Source organism: Cibotium barometz, chromosome 46 (genome assembly GCF_041138505.1).
Source record: "Cibotium barometz isolate CiBa-2024 chromosome 46, ASM4113850v1, whole genome shotgun sequence".
NCBI classification, from domain to species: domain Eukaryota; kingdom Viridiplantae; phylum Streptophyta; class Polypodiopsida; order Cyatheales; family Cibotiaceae; genus Cibotium; species Cibotium barometz.
In genome coordinates, this window is record NC_141091.1 from 39,005,005 (window position 1) to 39,025,941 (window position 20,937).

At 47.7% G+C, this 20,937-nt stretch overlaps 2 protein-coding genes across 2 annotated transcripts in view; one reads left to right on the top strand and one right to left on the bottom strand.

The window, feature by feature from the left end:
* The window catches only part of LOC147612199 (uncharacterized), a 55,450-nt gene that overhangs the window by 18,214 nt on the left and 16,299 nt on the right, over positions 1 to 20,937 (bottom strand). Inside the window, exons 3-4 of the mRNA XM_086784090.1 lie at positions 830 to 922; positions 616 to 744 (exon numbers count right to left, since the gene is read on the bottom strand). Of these exons, the coding sequence (XP_086640216.1) occupies positions 616 to 744; positions 830 to 922 (222 nt within the window). The remainder of the gene's footprint in view (positions 1 to 615; positions 745 to 829; positions 923 to 20,937) is intronic.
* LOC147612200 (uncharacterized) lies at positions 3,517 to 5,560 on the top strand. The gene is made up of 2 exons (XM_086784272.1): positions 3,517 to 3,708; positions 3,814 to 5,560. The coding sequence occupies exons 1-2, from the start codon at positions 3,664 to 3,666 to the stop codon at positions 4,234 to 4,236; spliced, it is 468 nt and encodes a 155-aa protein (XP_086640398.1). The 5' UTR covers positions 3,517 to 3,663; the 3' UTR covers positions 4,237 to 5,560.

The following is a 20,937-nucleotide window of genomic DNA, read 5'->3' on the forward strand; positions in this document are numbered from 1 at the left end:
GCTGAAATTCATTATCAAAGTATAATCCTGTCTGTAAGCTTCCGCATGTTACACAGCACCATAGTCCCAAGTACAGAGGCATTTATGAGGTAAATTAGGTAAGAGAAAGACCATTGTGATCCCCATTTGCTAAAGGAACAAGGTCACTGCATGATAGTGAGATAAGTTTGCACATGTGTAGAGTAAGGATGCATGCCTGTGGAGAAGGAAAGGGTGTGTGCATGTGTGTGCACGCACGCGTGCGCGCTAAAAATAGATACCCCCAGCCTTCATCAGGAAGTACTTAGCCCAAATCTGCACAAAAGAAGACCATCTCCTTAAAGCCTCAGCACAGTGACTTGTCGAAACTGAAGGAGAAGAGGCACACCATTGCTTGGTTCCCAGTTTGTGTTACAAAAAAGCACAATGAGAAAATCTTTCCGTTTTAAGCCAGCCCACTTCAAGATCTTTGCTTTCCACCCATGCTTATCCACTCCATCCCCTCTTATTCATACAAACTACATGTCATTCTTCTGTTCCTGCTCAGACTACCATACAAACATACATGTTCACTCTTGCCTAAGCACTCAGCCTAAGACTTGCAACCAAAGACAAGGTTAACAATGTAAGAGATACCTCCACTGTAACAGGTTTTCCTTGATGAATTAGTTGAGCCTTGCCTCTCTTAACCGCAATCATGATCTCATGTAAGTAGGCAGGAACACGCATCATCCTGGAGTGATCTGCAATTGCTCTTGTAACACCCTGCCATTAACAGTATCCCAATCACATAACAAGCACAACTCAAGTCTCAAACCCAAGAAGATTTTCTCTATTAGTGCAAGCTTACATGCCGAATCCACCAATGCACATATGTTGAAATCTTGTAGCCTCTTCGATGATCGAATCTCTCCAACCCACGGAGGAGACCCTTTGAACCTTCCTGCAATGAAACATGATCTAAGCAAGAAGTTGCATGATATGCCAAATCTAGCCATACAGTGTATCAAATCTTGTAGCCTCTTCGATGATCGAATCTCTCCAACCCACGGAGGAGACCCTTTGAACCTTCCTGCAATGAAACATGATCTAAGCAAGAAGTTGCATGATATGCCAAATCTAGCCATACAGTGTATCAAATCTCTCATTAAATGCCAAGCAGCCAAAGCTGAAGTGCCAAAAGAAGATACACAGTGGTGAGTCCCAAGGTTGATGCCGTACGTACGTACGGATCCGTACAGTACGGTACAGCCGTACGGTGTGGTGCGGTGCGGTGCCGTACTGTACGGATCCGTACAGAAACATTTTAAAAAAATAAAAATTGTGGGGCGTGTGGCGACCATGCGATTGTAGATAAGCGACCAAAATTTGGGCATTTGTGTGTACTTGCAAAATCGTGTCCCCTGTGTGTACCTGCAAAACTCTGCAGAGCAAACTTCTTCGCTCTTCTTCGCTCTCTCTCACGCCCACGCTTCATCATGCCGCGCAAGACTAACCCGAACTGGGCAATCCACACCAATGTCCTGAACACCCCTTCTCAGCAAGGGTCAGGTACTCGGCTATGGGCATGCAAGTATTGCCAGGAGCAGTACACTAGCACCATAACTCGCGTCATCAAGCACATGACAGGTATCGGGTGCACCAATCAATGTGGTCCATGTGATAAAATACCACAAGCTGTGAGGGACCAATTGATTGCGGAGAATTGTCCTGCAATGGGTGGTGCAAGCAGTGTTAGAGGTGGTGAAAGTACGCAAGATGCTCTCCATGATGCTTTTATTGGAGATAATTGCAGGTTCAGGTACAGTAGATGAAGGTGAAAGTCTTTCAGCTTCAGCCCAATCCACCACAGGCAGGAAGAGGGCACGTATTGCCGATGATGAGGACCTCCCGCCACAAGATGCGAGAGGTACAGGGGAGGCATCAAAGCAATCCACTCTGCGTTCTTGTATCTCATCACAAGCTTGGGTAAAGGAGCGGCAAAGGGTGGCAGAAATGGAGATTTGTCGTACTCTTATTGAGTGTAATATATCCTTCAATGTGTTAAGGACAGACCAATGGAAAAGAATGGTGAAAGCAATTGCGCAGGTAGGGCCTACGGAGACGTGGACAGGTCTTGAGTATACGAAGATGCGTACATCCATATTGGATGAGCAGAAGGCCTTGATAGACAAGGCGCTCACTCCTGTGAAAGCAGGTTGGCAGGAGTTTGGATGCACTATTATTTCAGATGGGTGGACAGACATTCGCAAGAGGCACATAATCAATATCCTTGTGTCATCTTGCTTGGGCACCTATTTCTTGCGTGCCGTGGATGCAGGGAGAGCAGGCGACAGGATCACAGGGGAGTTCATTTATGGCCACATTCGACAGGCTATCCTTGAGGTTGGGGAGGACAATGTTGTGCAGGTGGTGACCGACAACGCCTCTAACTGCAAGGCAATGGGTCAAATGGTCGAGGCAGAGTTTCCACATATAGTGTGGACTCCATGTGCTGCCCATTGTCTTGATTTACTTATGGAAGACATTGGGAAGCTTATTTGGGTGCAGCCCATTGTTACAGATGCTGTAAAGATCACCACCTTCTTCCGCAAGAAGCATCAGGCTCTTGCCATCTTTCGGAGCCATAGCCCTTTGGATATGGTGAGACCCTCCAAGACCAGGTTTGCCTACATATTCTTGGTCTTGGATAGGCTCTACAAGATAAGAGATTCACTATCATCAACAGTTGTGGATCCAAGGTGGCGACAGATGCATCGTTCAGAGGATGAGCGTACAAAATACTTGCAGAGGCGGATCTTGGATGATGATTTTTGGCAACAAGTTCATAGCCTTTCAGTTGCACTTAAGCCCGTGTATGTCCTTCTCCGACTTACAGACATGGAGGGCTCAACTTTGGGGCTGGTCTTTCATTTGTTTATGCAAATGAAAGACCATGTTGCTCAGTGCTCCATGATGACTGCTCAACGGTAAGCAATAGTTCTAATTTCTTTCTCTTTCTTTGATTTTTATGACTTCTCGATTCTCGATTCTCATGACATGTCAGGAGTCAGGACTGACATGTGTACACTTAGCACTATAACCTAAGACATGTATTTTCAATCTCTCATTTTCAGCCGAGGTGAGATCTTGGACATTGTAGACAAACGGTGGACATTCATGAGCCGGCCCATCCATGCGATGGCTACCATGCTCCATCCTCTCTACACGTCGCCAGAGCTATGGAATAATACTGCTTTGAGCATGAAGCAGTTAGAGTATGTTGGAAGGATGTTCTCAGAGGAGGAGCAACTTCAGATCGATAGAGAGTTCACCACTTACATGAGTGGTATTGGTGCTTCATTTGCGAGACCTGTGTCATTGAGGAAGGAAGCCATGAAATTCCCTTTGACATGGTGGCACTCTTATGGAAGGGTTGGTCTGCCAAACCTTTCACGAGTTGCTCTTCGTGTTCTATCTTAGGTAACTTGTAATTAATCTCTAAAGTATAGTCTTCAGAAATGAAGATTGATGTTTTAGCATTAAAATATTTACAAATTTGCTCGCATTGCACTCATTTTTGCACAGGATTGCTCAGCTGGAGCATGTGAGCGGAACTGGAGCTCATACTCTCTTATACACACTAAGATTCGGAATCGCCTTAGTACTTCTCAATTAGAGAAGTTGGTGTATTGCAGAGCTAACATGAGGCTCGTGCGAAGCTACCATGCTTTGGGGTCACCGAAGCAGGTATAAATTGAAATTTGGACTCAAGAAGAACTTAGAAGTAGAAATTTTTTTCTAGTTCAATGAATATCCATTGTCCAATATGCAATTTGTGGCATGTTTAAACAGGTTGATCCAACACTACTCAAAATGGTAGATGAACCCAGCCCGGAGCTTGTGGATCAGCAGATTAGAGATGAGCAAGAGGAGATTTTGAGAGCTTTACATAGAGGGCTTGAGAGCGTGGATCGTTGTGTGACCCGCTCACGTGCACGATCTCTCAGCATTCCTCTACGCCAGGCAGCTCCAGATCCAAGCTCTGCGAGACGAGAGAGCATTCGCAGGGGAAAGCTTCCAGTTCGTCGCACCCAACAGAGGCATGCAAATGAGGCTGTCGAACTCATTCACACTCAGATTCCCGAGGCACATGACGAGGATGCACTTGAGCTTGTTGCTGCTGAGCCAGAGTTCGATGAAGAGGGCAATGGTATCAATGATGGAGGCATGCTCTCTTCAGAAGACTCATCATCTTCATCTGATGATGAGATTTGAGACTCTTGCGTCTAGACAACTGTAGTGTTTCATTGTTTTGCTTTTTGCACTTGTGGACCAAGACATGTGCTGTAGACATGATATTTGTACTCTCTTTTATCATCTATGACTTTCATGGTTCTTGCTTATATCACTATGACTGTTAACATGAGGTATTGTGTAATGGGCTTGGTAACTGATAATTGATTTAAACTTTAAGTAATGAGGTTCAAACTTTATTTTAAGTATTTTGGTTGCTATGTCTACAAAATATTCAGGTTTTTAGGACTGTTTACAAATGATACGTACTGTTTACGTACCTTAAAATTTGTTCCGTACAGAAGTACGTTCCGTACGTATTGATAGCGTGCCGTACACTACGTATCTTACCACCTTGCCTCGGATGACCTAGTGTAGGTTTGAATCAGGCTGAAAGCAAGAGTAAATGCTATTAGTAATGCTTTGTCATGCCCTTGCTATCACAAGGGGAAGACTCTTACTTGAACAACAAAACTAATTATGCAATTGCATTAACTTGAGAAAGAAGGAAAGAAAAAATTTATACCCAAAGGGCCTATGAGACCATGAATAGTACAATGATACCATGGGTATGCAGTGCCATGGAAAAGAACATGACAAATGACAAATTAAAACTGAAACATGACTCTATAAGCCTCATGATGGCAGATGTGGCTATGGTGAGGGCATGTCGTGTCATCGAGAATCTCGAGGATTTGTGTCAGTGTGATGGGGATGCTCAATGCTCTAGGTCGAGGGCGCTGGCATGTAGGATGTCAAAAGGCAGCGGAAAGATGTAGACGCACGACAAAACGCTGAAGCTCCAAGAGAGAGATGAGAGAAAACAGCAAGACGTTGATGCACTAATCCTCAAGAAAAGAGTGGATACAACCGGCCCGTAGGCAAAGAGTTGACTCTGTAGGCAAAGGGCTGAAGGTGCTCACCAAAGTGATCAACAAGAATGATCAAGGAATGATGGAGAGTGAGGAAGGGGGCAGCGCATATATATACTCCAATATGAGCTGGCTGACTACTCCCTAGTCCCTCACACGACCTAAAAGTAGGTGAAAAACTCCATGAAAGGGTGGGCAACCCACATCAAAGGCCCATAAAGGGGAAATATGGGGAATGCCTGAGCATAGAAATGGCCCCCGTAAACACTAGAAAAGCCACCAATAGGAGACGATATATGCTGACACCCCCTCTCAGGTCTTAGGGGTGGCACAAGACCCAAGCAGCTGCCATGCACGCCAATAGCTGACTGGGATAATCCTTTGGTGAATAAGTCTGCAGCGTTGTCTTGGGTAGGACAATATTCAAGGATAATGTCTCCCTCCAAGATCTCCTCCCTCACAAAGTGGTACAATCAATTGGGAATCCGAGATGCCCCCTTGGAAATCGAACCCTGCTCATGTGATGTAGCCTGTTGTGGAGTATCCACCAAAATCTCCTCCTCCTAGTCAATGTCGAATGATTCCTCCACGTGAGGTGCTCGAGGACGTGCCGGGTCAAGTCAAGGAAGAGGAACAGCAGAAACCAGCGAGGAACCAAGGAGAGCCCCAGAAGATGAACAAGCCCCCTCTGCAATGAAAGATGAAGTCTCATCTATCACGTGCATCCCGCTCTTGGATGCCACGTAGACATATCTGTACAGAAGGTGCAGGACCTAGGATGGTAAACTAGTCCCATGTGAGCCGAGTCCGGGACGAGTCAGCCAGGGTTCCACCCTGGTCATCCGAGGCAAGGTGGTAAGGTACGTAGTGTACGGCACGCTATCAGTACGTACGGAACGTACTTCTATACGGAACAAATTTTAAGGTACGTAAACAGTACATACCATTTGTAAACAGTCCTAGAAACCTGAATATTTTGTAGACATAGCAACCAAAATACTTAAAATAAAGACTGAACCTCATTACTTAAATCAATTATCAGTTACCAAGCCCATTACACAATACCTCATGTTAACAGTCATAGTGATATAAGCAAGAACCATGAAAGTCATAGATGATAAAAGAGAGTACAAATATCATGTCTACAACACATGTCCTGGTCCACAAGTGCAAAAAGCAAAACAATGAAACACTACAGTTGTCTAGACGCAAGAGTCTCAAATCTCATCATCAGATGAAGATGATGAGTCTTCTGAAGAGAGCATGCCTCCATCATTGATACCATTGCCCTCTTCATCGAACTCTGGCTCAGCAGCAACAAGCTCCAGTGCATCCTCGTCATGTGCCTCGGGAATCTAAGTGTGAATGAGTTCCACAGCCTCATTTGCACGCCTCTGCTGGGTGCGACGAACTGGAAGCTTTCCCCTGCGAATGCTCTCTCGTTCTCGCAAAGAATGGATCTGGAGCTGCCTGGCGTAGAGGAATGATGTCACACAACGACCCACACTCTCAAGCTCTCTATGTAAAGCTCTCAAAATCTCCTCTTGCTCATCTCTAATCTGCCGATCCACACGCTCCGGGCTGGGTTTATCTACCATTTTGAGTAGTGTTGGATCAACCTGTTTAAACATGCCACAAATTGCATATTGGACAATGGATATTCATTGAACTAGAAAAAAATTTCTACTTCTAAGTTCTTCTTGAGTCCAAATTTCAATTTATACCTGCTTCGGTGACCCCAAAGCATGGTAGCTTCGCACGAACCTCATGTTAGCTCTGCAATACACCAACTTCTCTAATTGAGAAGTACTAAGGCGATTCCGAATCTTAGTGTGTATAAGAGAGTATGAGCTCCAGTTCCGCTCACATGCTCCAGCTGAGCAATCCTGTGCAAAAATGAGTGCAATGCGAGCAAATTTGTAAATCTTTTAATGCTAAAACATCAATCTTCATTTCCGAAGACTATACTTTAGAGATTAATTACAAGTTACCTAAGATAGAACACGAAGAGCAACTCGTGAAAGGTTTGGCAGACCAACCCTTCCATAAGAGTGCCACCATGTCAAAGGGAATTTCATGGCTTCCTTCCTCAATGACACAGGTCTCGCAAATGAAGCACCAATACCACTCATGTAAGTGGTGAACTCTCTATCGATCTGAAGTTGCTCCTCCTCTAAGAACATCCTTCCAACATACTCTAACTGCTTCATGCTCAAAGCAGTATTATTCCATAGCTCTGGCGACGTGTAGAGAGGATGGAGCATGGCAGCCATCGCATGGATGGGACGGCTCATGAGTGTCCACCGTTTGTCTACAATGTCCAAGATCTCACCTCGGCTGAAAATGAGAGATTGAAAATACATGTCTTAGGTTATAGTGCTAAGTGTACACATGTCAGTCCTGACTCCTAACATGTCATGAGAATCGAGAATCGAGAAGTCATAAAAATCAAAGAAAGAGGAAGAAATTAGAACTATTGCTTACCGTTGAGCAGTCATCATGGAGCACTGAGCAACATGGTCTTTCATTTGCATAAACAAATGAAAGACCAGCCCCAAAGTTGAGCCCTCCATGTCTGTAAGTCGGAGGAGGACATACAGGGGCTTAAGTGCAACTGAAAGGCTATGAACTTGCTGCCAAAAATCATCATCCAGGATCCGCCTCTGCAAGTATTTTGTACGCTCATCCTCTGAATGATGCATCTATCGCCACCTTGGATCCACAACTGTTGATGATAGTGAATCTCTTATCTTGTAGAGCCTATCCAAGACCAAGAATATGTAGGCAAACCTGGTCTTGGAGGGTCTCACCATATCCAAAGGGCTATGGCTCCGAAAGATGGCAAGAGCCTGATGCTTCTTGCGGAAGAAGGTGGTGATCTTTACAGCATCTGCAACAATGGGCTGCACCCAAATAAGCTTCCCAATGTCTTCCATAAGTAAATCAAGACAATGGGCAGCACATGGAGTCCACACTATATGTGGAAACTCTGCCTCGACCATTTGACCCATTGCCTTGCAGTTAGAGGCGTTGTCGGTCACCACCTGCACAACATTGTCCTCCCCAACCTCAAGGATAGCCTGTCGAATGTGGCCATAAATGAACTCCCCTGTGATCCTGTCGCCTGCTCTCCCTACATCCACGGCATGCAAGAAATAGGTGCCCAAGCAAGATGACACAAGGATATTGATTATGTGCCTCTTGCGAATGTCTGCCCACCCATCTGAAATAATAGTGCATCCAAACTCCTGCCAACCTGCTTTCACAGGAGTGAGCGCCTTGTCTATCAAGGCCTTTTGCTCATCCAACATGGATGTACGCATCTTCGTATACTCAAGACCTGTCCACGTCTCAGTAGGCCCTACCTGCGCAATTGCTTTCACCATTCTTTTCCATTGGTCTGTCCTTAACACATTGAAGGATATATTACACTCAATAAGAGTACGACAAATCTCCATTTCTGCCACCCTTTGCCGCTCCTTTACCCAAGCTTGTGATGAGATACAAGAACGCAGAGTGGATTGCTTTGATGCCTCCCCTGTACCTCTCGCATCTTGTGGCAGGAGGTCCTCATCATCGGCAATACGTGCCCTCTTCCTGCCTGTGGTGGATTGGGCTGAAGCCGAATGACTTTCACCCTCATCTACTGTACCTGAACCTGTAACATCTCCAATAAAAGCATCATGGAGAGCATCTTGCGTACTTTCACCACCTCTAACACTGCTTGCACCACCCATTGCAGGACAATTCTCCGCAATCAATTGGTCCGTCACAGCTTGTGGTATTTTATCACATGGACCACATTGATTGGTGCACCCGATACCTGTCATGTGCTTGATGACGCGAGTTATGGTGCTAGTGTACTGCTCCCCGCAATACTTGCATGCCCCTAGCCGAGTACCTGACCCTTGCTGAGAAGGGGTGTTAACAACCCTCAAGACATTGGTGTGGATTGCCCAGTTCGGGTTAGTCATGCGCGGCATGATGAAGCCTGGGCGTGAGAGAGAGTGAAGAAGTTTGCTCTGCAGAGTTTTGCAGGTACACACAGGGGACACGATTTTGCAAGTACACACAAATGCCCAAATTTTGGTCGCTTATCTACAATTGCATGGTCGCCACAGGCGCCTCGCCACACACCACACAATTTTTTATTTTTTTAAATGTTTCCGTACGGATCCGTACAGTACGGTGCCGTACCGTACCGTACCGCTGTACCGTACTGTACGGATCCGTGCGTACGTACGGCATCAACCTTGATCCGAGGTCAGGTGTGCATTGTCCTGCACATGGATCCAAGGCCAGGTGTGCATTGTCCTAGACATGAAACAGTGCCAGCCCGCGCTGTGAGTCTCTTGTCAGTGACTCTGTGTATCTGGTAGGATACCGGATGCCAGAACACTGTGTAGACAGTTAGGGTTTGCATTTAGGAAAAGGGCCAGCCCAGCTATCCCAGGAACTCATATGGGCATGGGGAAAGTACAAGACAATCCCCATAAGGGCCAAGAAGGCCTTGGCTGTACCCACCAGCCATGGGTAGGCCATGGGAGGGCTATAGGACAGCCCTAGAGGCATACCAAGGGTAGCCGACTGGTTATCCAGCCATGGGATGGCTGTAGGGCAAGTGTGGGGCAGCCCATACAGGCTGCCGAGCCCCCAATACAGCAGGCGCACAGTGCCCAGCCCCCCTAGATCCATGCGCCTAGTGCCAGCCCAAGTATGGGAACATGCGCAGCATTTTCTAGTATTTTCTAGCATTTTTTGCTGTATTTTATAGTCGTGGAGCATTATTGAGACAGCCGACTGGCTGTTCAGAAGGGTATAAATACCCATGCTTCATTTCAGGTCATTCATCTCATAATTCACCAAGAGCTAAAGCTGATCAAAGGGCTAGGACAGCCAAGGATGAGCTAACGCAGAAGAGGTGAAGGACTGCAGGTCGAGGGCAAAGTTATCTCAGCCATGAAAGGTCAAGTTTTTTGTATTTTCTTTCCAAATTTGCATCATTCTAATAAAGCAAATACACCATTCGTGGTGGGGGCCCGACAGAGGGTATTCGGGACCCAATACTGTGTCCCTTTTCTCCCTCTCTCTCTCTCTCTATTTTTTTGCACATCTACATTCAGTTTTGTGCGTTATTTTCGTCACGAGACAAGTGTGCTGTTTTTCTGAGCATTGAAGTTACCGATCTCCCCCGAAGCTTCCGCATGTTACATCATCAACCACCACATCTCTGCTAACAATGATCTTCGAGGCTGAAGGATTTTATAGCCGATAACCTTTTGGATTATGGGCTGTAACCAACCAAAATATGATGTTGGACTTAGCGTCCAGCTTCCCCTTGTCACCATCAGGTACATGAACAAATGCATATGATCCAAAAACCCAAAAATGAGAAACTGCAGGCTTTCTACCGAGGTGGGCCTGAAAGGGGATCTATCTTGGGAGTAGTAGTAGGGGACCGATTAAGAATATAAACAGCAGTAGCAACTACCTTGGCCCAAAGATTTTGAGGGAGACTCCGATGTTCCAACATTGTCCAAGCCATCTCAATCACCGTTCGGTTCTTCCACTCCACCACGCCGCTCTCTGAAGGAGTACCTGTATTGGCAAACTCCCCTTGAATGCCATGTAGCTCACAATAGTGGTTAAATTGACGAGAAGTAAACTTGCCTGCTTTTCGGCTCGTAAAGTCAAGATAGTGTCCCAACTATTTCTCCACCAAGATTCTCCATGTTTGGAATCTGTCGAAAGTTTCATCTTTGGATTTGAGAAAATAGGCCTAGGTATACCGGCTAAAATCATCAACCAAGAAAAAAACATAACTAGCAGAACCAAGAGACGGAGTGTCATCGAGCCGAACAAACCCGCATGAACCAACTCCAAATGTGTGAGAGTAAAGAGCCATGAGTTTGTAGAGGCCATGGTCCTCGATGCCTTGCCAAAGGATCTTGTCAATGAGAGGGTGTTGAATGATCACTGAGTCCTCCATAAATTCCACCTTAGTACCCAATTTGCAAATCCCGTGTACATAAAGGAGATGAAATCCTAAATATGGCACATATAGCACTCTCGAGGTGTACTTCCCTCCAATAGCATCCAGAATGAGGGGCATTGTCCCTTCGCCAAGAATGTGGACAGTAGAGTTATCTCCAATGGCAACTCTGCCACAACGTTGCTGCAGTTCATCAGCCAATCCTTGTGATAAGTCGTGTTGTGTGGCACCGCTGTCCAAAATCCAACGAGGAGAGTGGGAACAAGAAGGAAGAGCATGCTCAACCACTGGAGGAGGAGTCTCGGACTCAAGATCAATCAAGGTGTCATGTGCATGAAAATGCCATGGACATTCTCTGGAGCTAGTCCAGAAGGGGCAGCCAGAAAAAGAATGATAAGAACCAAAAGTTGGAACATCAAGTGCTGATTTGGCTACAGGGGACCAGAATGACCAGACGGCTGCAAGAGGGGACTGTCGGCTGCAAGAGAAGGCTGTCGGCTGGACGAGATTTGAGGCGGCTGCAGGGCGCATCACATTTATGGGAATACACTGTCAGTCGGCCAGCCGACTGCTCTTCTATTTGTTCAAGAGCCTATAAATAGGCAAGGATGCTCATTGTGTTTTTCATTCACTCCCATAAGGGGTGGGTCCTTAGGGTCCTTAGAGTAGGATAGATTTTGGTGTATTCGACCTTTTAAGTAAGGCAGCCTATGGCTGTAGATTAGGGTACCTTTTTGTACCATAAGAATATACTGAATTTCCAGCATATCTCTCTCTCTTTACTCTCCCTTCTGTCTGCGTTTTTGAATCAGCATGTTCTCAGTAGTGTTTAGGTCTGAAAGACTCCCAGAGCTTCCGCGTGTTACATTGGTATCAGAGCATTAGGCTCAGCAAAGCTAAACATTGATTCAGTCCCATATGATGGTGTACAGGTCCAAGGTACAGGAAAGTACACGGATACGAAGCCCAAGGCAAGGAACACAGAATCGAGAAGAGCTCCCAAGAGGTTTGTTGGTGGTGTTCCACAAAGCCAGTGTCACGTGCACCCCGCACTTGGATGCCACGTAGACATTTCTGTACAGAAGGTGCAGGACCTGGGATGGTGAACTGGTCCCATGTGAGCCCAGTCTGGGACGAGTCAGCCAGGGATCCATCTCAGTCGTCCGAGGTCAGGTGTGCATTGTCCTGCACATGAGTCCAAGGTCAGGTGTGCACTGTCCTGCACATGAAGCAGTGCCAGTCCGCGCTGTGAGTCTCCCTCTGGAATGATGTCAGATGTGCTGTGTATCTGGTTTGCAACTGGATGCCAGGCCTCTGTAGGCATGTAGGTTTGCATGTAGAGATGGGGCCAGCCCATAGGGCTACCCCAAGTTAGAAGATCTTGCACTTGCACTTGTAGTGTAGGCATGGGGGAGGTGTAGAACCACCCCCAAGGGGCCAGGAGGGCCCACATTGTGCCCACCAGCCATGGCTTGGGCTGGAAGGGTTGTCGGCCAGCCTTAGGACCTTGGGACAGCCAGCCGGCTGGGCAACAAGGTCTAGAATGGCTGTCAGCCAAGTGTGGGACAGCCCACACAGACTGCCCAGCAGTACAGTACCCTTGCGCAGGGCTGTCCAGCAGTCAGGGGACTCTTCTTGGTTCATGTGCATGGTGCCCAGCAGCCAGGATGCTGCCCCAGAAGGCTGCGCAGGCTGGACAGCAGTGTGAACACATGCGCAGGCTGGACAGAAGGTATTCATAGTGTGAAAACACTTATTTAATAAAACTCAGTCGTGGAGCTCCCTGAAGCCAGCCGACTGGATGATATGAGAAGTATAAAAGCCCAGCCAAGAATTCATTGTAGTCATCTCATAATTCACCAAGAGCTCCAAGCAACCAAGGGCCAGGACAGCCAAGAACATTGCTAAAGCAAAGGGGTGAAGGACTGAAGGTCAAGGGCAGGTTTTCCAGCCAAGAAAAGGTCAAGTACTTTGTATTTGTTTTCAGATTTACATCATTCTAATAAAGCAAATACACCATCCGTGGTGGGGGCCCTACAGAGGGTAATTGGGACCCAATACTGTGTCCTCTCCATCTCCCCCTTCTCTCTCACATCGTCTTTCAGTTTGTGCGTTAATTCCGTCGCGAAAAGAGTGCTGTTTTCTGAGTTTTGAAGTACCGATCCTTCTCCGAAGCTTCCGCATATTATAGTGGTATCAGAGCTCACTTCAAGGACAAAGATTCAGCAAAGAAAACCAGAAAATTTTTTCGCTCGTGTGGTTGGTTTTTAGACACCGGTGGACTACCCCTTTCGGAGTGACTCCTGTCCCTCGAAGGACGGTTGGTTTTTAGCCTCCGGAAGCCTCCGGAAGTCTCCCACATAGATAGTGGATGGTCAGATTGCGTTCCGGAAAGGAACTGCATTTTCCCGCTATGGCGAACTTCGGCGACGAGAGAGAACCAGAACCATGGGACCAGAGTGCACCAAGCAGCCCAGCTAGGGCACCCGGCTTGAGTGTACAAGACATGTTCCAGCAGATGATGCGAGCAATCGCAGACCAGACAACCAAGTTGGATGAGCAGAAGGCGCGGATTTTGGCTCTGGAGGAGCGTTCTCGCTCTCCAGCGTCGCGTTTTCCATCTCCTCCTCCCTCTCCTTCCGTATCCCAGATACCAGATCCTCGTCACAGGGACCCTCTCGCGGGGTCACAGCCGCAGCCAAGCTCCTTGCTTGAGATGCAGATGCGCGCATTGGAGATTCGACAACGCGAAGACGACGCCATGCGACGAGTGGAACACGAGCGTTACCTCAGAGCTTTGGACGCCAGATTGACACCGGCGGCGCCCTCGAATCATTTTCCCGAGAAAATGAATTTCAGTAAGTATAATGGTAAACTCGATCCCACTACTCTGTATTCATGGTTACATCAATTTGAAGCTTACTTTGCCGCAGTTAGGAAATCAGATATTGACAAAGTGATCTTAGCCAGTTGGTACTTGGAAGGTGAGGCCATTCCTTGGTGGACTCAGTGGGCTCATGCCCACACCAGATCAGGTATGGCAGCTTATGGGTGGGACGAGTTCGTCCGTGACCTTAAGCAGCGGTTTTTACCGCCCCACTACCTTGAGCGACTCGAAGACGAGTTCAGGGGTGCGCGTCAGAACGCGCAACCAGTCCTTCAGTTTGCCAATAGAATTTCGACCTTGTGTCTGCAATTAGGCTTATCTGATACGGACAAGAAAGGACAGTTTTTGTATGGCCTGGACACGCAAATCCAATGGGAGGTGCGTATGTTTAGGCCAGCCACCTTTGAGGACGCACTCTCGCTTGCACAGAGTGCAGAAATGAAACACAATGGTGGCAAGCCCAAGACTTCCCAGCCGGCTTCTCCCAAGGCTACCGCCTCGGGGGGGCAAAAGCCAGAACCAGACGAGGTCTTTCCCAGGACAGAGCCCGGGAGCCTCTGGCTCCAAGAACTCGAACAATGCGTCTAAGCTTACTCCAGACCAGAAAGCGGAGGCAGGCAAGACAGGTGGCAAGTTGAGTGCTGAGGAGCTTGCTCAGTACAGGAAGGAGGGTAGATGTTACTTTTGTCACACAAAAGGACATACTTCTCGGGATTGTCCGAAGAAGCCTCCAAAGGCCGCCGCCGCCTCCACAGCTTCCGTGGTGAGCACAGCTCCCACACAGACCCCAGCGGCTACCCCTAGTTCTTCAACCCCCGGTGCTTCAGTTGGAGCAATTATTAGCCGGGAGCTCGAAGATAAGCAGAAGGGCGCCCATGACCAGGAATATGAGCGCAACGAATTGCTCAAGTCCTTTGGCTACATAGGTGGCCAGAGAGTCGTTGTCTTGTTTGACAGCGGCAGCACGGAGGATGTGATCACGGAAGAGGCCGCTAGGCGTGCCCGTTTCGAGCTAACTCCGGTGGACAAACAAGTTGAGGGTTTTAGCACAGGTATGACAACGAGCGTCAAGTATGAAGCTCTAGGTGCTAAATTAGTGATTCAGGGCATAGAGTTTGTGCGTGACTTTATGGTTGCCCCTCTTGTAGGAGCAGACATAATTTTGGGTATCCAGTGGTTTCACAAGTTTCTCCCTGATGTCAAGTGGGACAAGCACACGTTCCAGATCGATCGGAATGTGTCAAATACCCTGGTGACCATTAAGTGTGAGCCAGGTATTCCAAACTTTCCGCTCATAAGCCACTTGCAGGCTAAGCGAGCAGTTAGGAAAGGCGCACAGTGTGCGATGATTTACATCCAGACAGCCCAGACGGTGGCCAGTGCTTCCAAGAAGTACTCGGTTCTCCATGAAAAGTTCCAGAAGATTTTTCTTCAGGACAGTCTCCCTCCCAGCTTCCCCCGTCCAGACCGGAGGATCACAAGATTGACCTCCTCCCAGGCTCGGAACCCCCGAGCAAGTTTCCGTATCGCCTTTCTAAGGCAATGGAATCGGAGTTGGACCGCCAACTCCAAGAATTGTTGCAAGCTGGCTTCATCCGCCCCAGCGTGTCGCCATTTGCAGCACCGATCTTATTTGTCAAGAAGAAAGATGGGTCTTCTCGGTTGTGTGTCGATTATCGTGCACTCAACAAGCTGACTATCAAGAGCAGATTTCCGATGCCTCGAATTGACTATATTCTCGAGAGGCTGAATGGAGCTAAGGTGTTCTCTAAATTGGATTTAAAGAGTGGGTACCACCAGGTTCGGATTGTTGAGGGGGACATCCCCAAGACAGCTTTCCGTACAGAACGGGCCCACTATGAATTTGTGGTCATGCCATTTGGTTTGACGAACGCCCCAGCTACATTTAACCGCATGATGATGCGTATTTTCCGGGAGTTGATTGGAGTGTGTGTGTTCATATTTCTGGACGACATACTCATATTTTCAGCTACAGTTGAGCAGCATGACATTGATGTGGAGAAAGTCCTTAAGTTGCTGGAAAGCAACGAGCTCTATGTCAATGAAAAAAAGTCAGAATTTTATCTGTTCCAGGTACATTACTTGGGATATATAATCAGTGCCGAAGGCATTCGACTTGATCCGGCTAAAGTGGCCGAGATTGTTAACTGGGAAGTACCTCAGACTGCTTATGACATTAGATCATTTGTGGGTATATGCCAGGCATATTCCACCCACATTGACAAGTTTTCTGATCTCTCGACAGACCTCACCGATCTGCTAAAGGGAGTGAAAACAAGGAGGCAAAAGATTCGAATGACTCCACGAGCGTTGGAGACATTCGAGAACCTCAAGGTGGCTTTGTCAGAAGCGCCTTGTTTAGCCCTTGCCTCGTGGGACGAACCATTTCAGGTGATCACCGATGCGAGTAACATCGCAATTGGAGGTGTATTGCAACAGAATGGTCATCCGGTAGCTTACATGTCTCGTAAGTTACTGCCCGCCGAAAAGAACTACTCAGTCTATGATCGTGAACTCCTAGCAGTTATACAGGCCTTGAAACATTGGAAACATTTCCTGTATGGCCGTGACTTCGAGGTCCGCACTGACCATCAGGCATTGCGCTGGATTCAGACGATGCCAAGTGCACAGTGGAGTGATCGACAACACCGCTGGAGTCAGATATTCCAGCAGTTTGGTGGCATGATTGAGTACCTTCCAGGAAAGGCCAATCCAGTGGCCGATGCTTTGAGCAGGAAGGGACAAGTATCTGCGATTCAGACCACTAGAATTGACCTTGTTGGTACTGGACTAGAAGACATGAAGCACACGTATGCGGATTCCGAGGAATTCGGTGCTCAGTGGGAACAGGCATTGGATGCCACAGGACCATGCCATTTTCTGATACGCGATGGTTGGCTTTACTACAAAGGCCGACTGTGTGTCATGAAATCATTCCGGGCAGCTCTTCTCCATGATGCCCATGACGCCATTACAGGTGGTCATAGGGGCACGAATTCGACTCTGGAGAAATTAGAACGGCAATACTATTGGCCAAAGATGAGGCGTGATGTGTTTACATATGTACAACGCTGTGACATTTGTCAAAAGGTGAAAGCTCCTCGTGGAAAGAAGATAGGGTTGTTACAGCCTTTGCCGATTCCTGAGGGTCCTTTCCAGGACATTTCGATAGACTTTGTCACAAATCTGCCTCCCAGTCCGAGTAAGCGTAATACACAGTGTTTGACTATTGTTGACAGGTTCAGCAAATTTGTGATGCTTATTCCTTGCAGGGCCAATGTGACCGCCGAGGATGTCGCCCAGCTATTCATTCGGCATTGGTACCCGATTGGTGGGATTCCTAGGACCATAGTGTCAGACCGAGATGCCAAGTTTACCAGTCAATTTTGGAGGGCATTGTTTGATAATTTTGGTACTAAGTTGAATTTTTCAAGTGCATTCCACCCACAGACAGATGGCCAGACAGAGATATACAACCAGTTGGCCTTTGATGTGCTGAAGTGTTATGTCCACGATCAGCAAGGTAAGTGGGAATCGTTTTTGCCTTTAGTTCAAGCTGTTTTGAATGACTCTTTTTCTTCAGCTATTGGCAGGACTCCATATGAGGCAGCGTTTGGAAGGCCTTTCCAGTCGTTGTTAACCAGGACTTCGTCTTCAGTACCGGAGGCGAACAGAGTGACGGAGTCTTGCCAGGAGATCCTAGAGTCCGTTAAAGACAGATTGGCTAAAGCGCAAGAGGCCTACACTCGACAGGCCAATAAAGACCGAAGGGACATGAAGTTTTCGGAAGGAGATTGGGTGTATCTTCGGATTATGAAGCAAAGATTGAAGCAGGTGGGCAAGCGATGCCCAAAGTTGTCTTTCAGGAGCTTCGAACCATTCCCCATCCGGAAAAAGATTAATGAGGTGTCTATGCAGTTAAAGCTACCTCCGAGTTGGACTATGCACGATGTATTTCATGTCAGTTGATTAAAGCCATATGCAGGTCCACCCCCTTCAGAGGTCAAAGACGAAGCGGAACCAGACATCATTGATGAAGCAGAAGTAATGGTTCCAGAACAGATCCTTCTGCACCGTTTCAAGCATGGCTCAGGCCGAAGACTACGACAGTTTCTCACGAAGTTTCAGGACCGAGGAACTCATGAAGCGGTATGGCTCGACAAAGAATTTTTCGAAGACTATCCGGCATTATTGACGGATTATTTGGAGGCTATGCAGCTTCCGTCAAGTTAAGCAGAAGGGGATGTCACGTGCATCCCGCACTTGGATGCCACGTAGACATTTCTGTACAGAAGGTGCAGGACCTGGGATGGTGAACTGGTCCCATGTGAGCCCAGTCCGGGACGAGTCAGCCAGGGATCCATCTCGGTCGTCAGAGGTCAGGTGTGCATTGTCCTGCACATGAGTCCGAGGTCAGGTGTGCACTGTCCTGCACATGAAGCAGTGCCAGTCCGCGCTGTGAGTCTCCCTCTGGAATGATGTCAGATGTGCTGTGTATCTGGTTTGCAACTGGATGCCAGGCCTCTGTAGGCATGTAGGTTTGCATGTAGAGATGGGGCCAGCCCATAGGGCTACCCCAAGTTAGAAGATCTTGCACTTGCACTTGTAGTGTAGGCATGGGGGAGGTGTAGAACCACCCCCAAGGGGCCAGGAGGGCCCACATTGTGCCCACCAGCCATGGCTTGGGCTGGAAGGGTTGTCGGCCAGCCTTAGGACCTTGGGACAGCCAGCCGGCTGGGCAACAAGGTCTAGAATGGCTGTCAGCCAAGTGTGGGACAGCCCACACAGACTGCCCAGCAGTACAGTACCCTTGCGCAGGGCTGTCCAGCAGTCAGGGGACTCTTCTTGGTTCATGTGCATGGTGCCCAGCAGCCAGGATGCTGCCCCAGAAGGCTGCGCAGGCTGGACAGCAGTGTGAACACATGCGCAGGCTGGACAGAAGGTATTCATAGTGTGAAAACACTTATTTAATAAAACTCAGTCGTGGAGCTCCCTGAAGCCAGCCGACTGGATGATATGAGAAGTATAAAAGCCCAGCCAAGAATTCATTGTAGTCATCTCATAATTCACCAAGAGCTCCAAGCAACCAAGGGCCAGGACAGCCAAGAACATTGCTAAAGCAAAGGGGTGAAGGACTGAAGGTCAAGGGCAGGTTTTCCAGCCAAGAAAAGGTCAAGTACTTTGTATTTGTTTTCAGATTTACATCATTCTAATAAAGCAAATACACCATCCGTGGTGGGGGCCCTACAGAGGGTAATTGGGACCCAATACTGTGTCCTCTCCATCTCCCCCTTCTCTCTCACATCGTCTTTCAGTTTGTGCGTTAATTCCGTCGCGAAAAGAGTGCTGTTTTTTGAGTTTTGAAGTACCGATCCTTCTCCGAAGCTTCCGCATATTATAGCCAGAGGGGATGGCAGTCCTGTGAGCCAGATAGGTTCTTGGGCAACGGTCCCAAGGGAGGATTATCCTCCAAGGGGTGATGTGAGAGTGCCAGACTCATTTCTCAGGAATGAAGACCAAGACAGTGTTCAGAGTCGGGGCAAGAATGGATTGGGGACTGGAGGGAACAGATGCATAGATCTTATTCAGTGTCAGAGTGGTTTTCGAGACCGAGCCGGGTTTTCAGTGAAAAGGGTTGCCAGAGTTGGATGGATGACAGAGGGACTTTGGGAAAAGAATGGGATGATGACAGTCATCCAAGAACAAGTGGGAATCCCGTCATCAAGTTTAGCAGAGGGGGATGTCATGTGCATGAAATTGCCATGGACATTCTCTGGAGCTAGTCCAGAAGGGGCAGCCAGAAAAAGAATGATAAGAACCAAAAGTTGGAGCATCAAGTGTTGATTTGGCTAGAGGGAACTAGGATGACCAGGCGGTTGCAAGAGGGGACTATCGGCTGCAAGAGAAGGCTGTCGGCTAGACCACATTTGAGGCGGCTGCAGGGCGCATCACATTTATGGGAATATACTGCCAGTCGGCTGGCCGACTGCTCTTCTATTTGTTCAAGAGCCTATAAATAGGCAATGAGGTTGCGCCTTTGTCCTTTGAATTCCCTTCCAAATCCCACATGCGACTCCGGCATTGTTGCCATAAGTGCCCCTCTTTGGAGCAATAATCACAAACCTTTTGGTTGCCTGAAGAATTAGAAGTTGAAGACTCCTTCGGCTTTGCATCCTTGGAGTCCTTAGAGTCCTTAGAAGGAGATGCCCCACCTTTGCCTTTGTTAGACTGCCCCCCTCTCTATCCAAAGAAAATCCTGGTTACCTTTCTTTGAAGAAGAATCCTTGAATCTACTCTCTTGATCAAGGACCATAGGCACCAGCTCACCCGAGGTAATGGTTTCTCTCTATCCTGAGGTAAGAAGCAAAGAACAGAAACTCATATTTTGGGGGCAACTGAGCAAGTAGCCGAATGGCCATATCCTCGGTGGAAATCTCCTTCCTGCACCTAGAAATCTCAAATCGCAATGACTCCACTTTGTTGATGCGCTCCCGCATGGAAGTAGAATCAGTGGGTGAAAGCTTCAACATTTGAAGCCTCAAGGAAACTCTCTTCATGGATGTCTTCTGGTCGTAGATGTCGGAGAGTCTCTTCCAAGCAACATATGCATGGATATCCCATTTGATGTGAGCGATGACTGAGGGTTGAGAGTTGAGAAGAATGAATGACTGAGCACGAGCATTAAGCCGATCCCATAGAGCAGCTTCGTGCGCATGGACATCCCTCGTATCCTCATCCTCTACGGAGTCCGGGTTGTGGGCCAGAAGACCAGTCGAGAGATTAACTCCAAAAGATCATAAGTCTCCAAGACTACTTCCATCATGACTTTCTAGATGTTGTAGTTTGTGCCATCCAACTTGGCATCTAAAGGAAACGTCGGAAGAGTGGGTATCTGAACCGCCCAGGGTTGG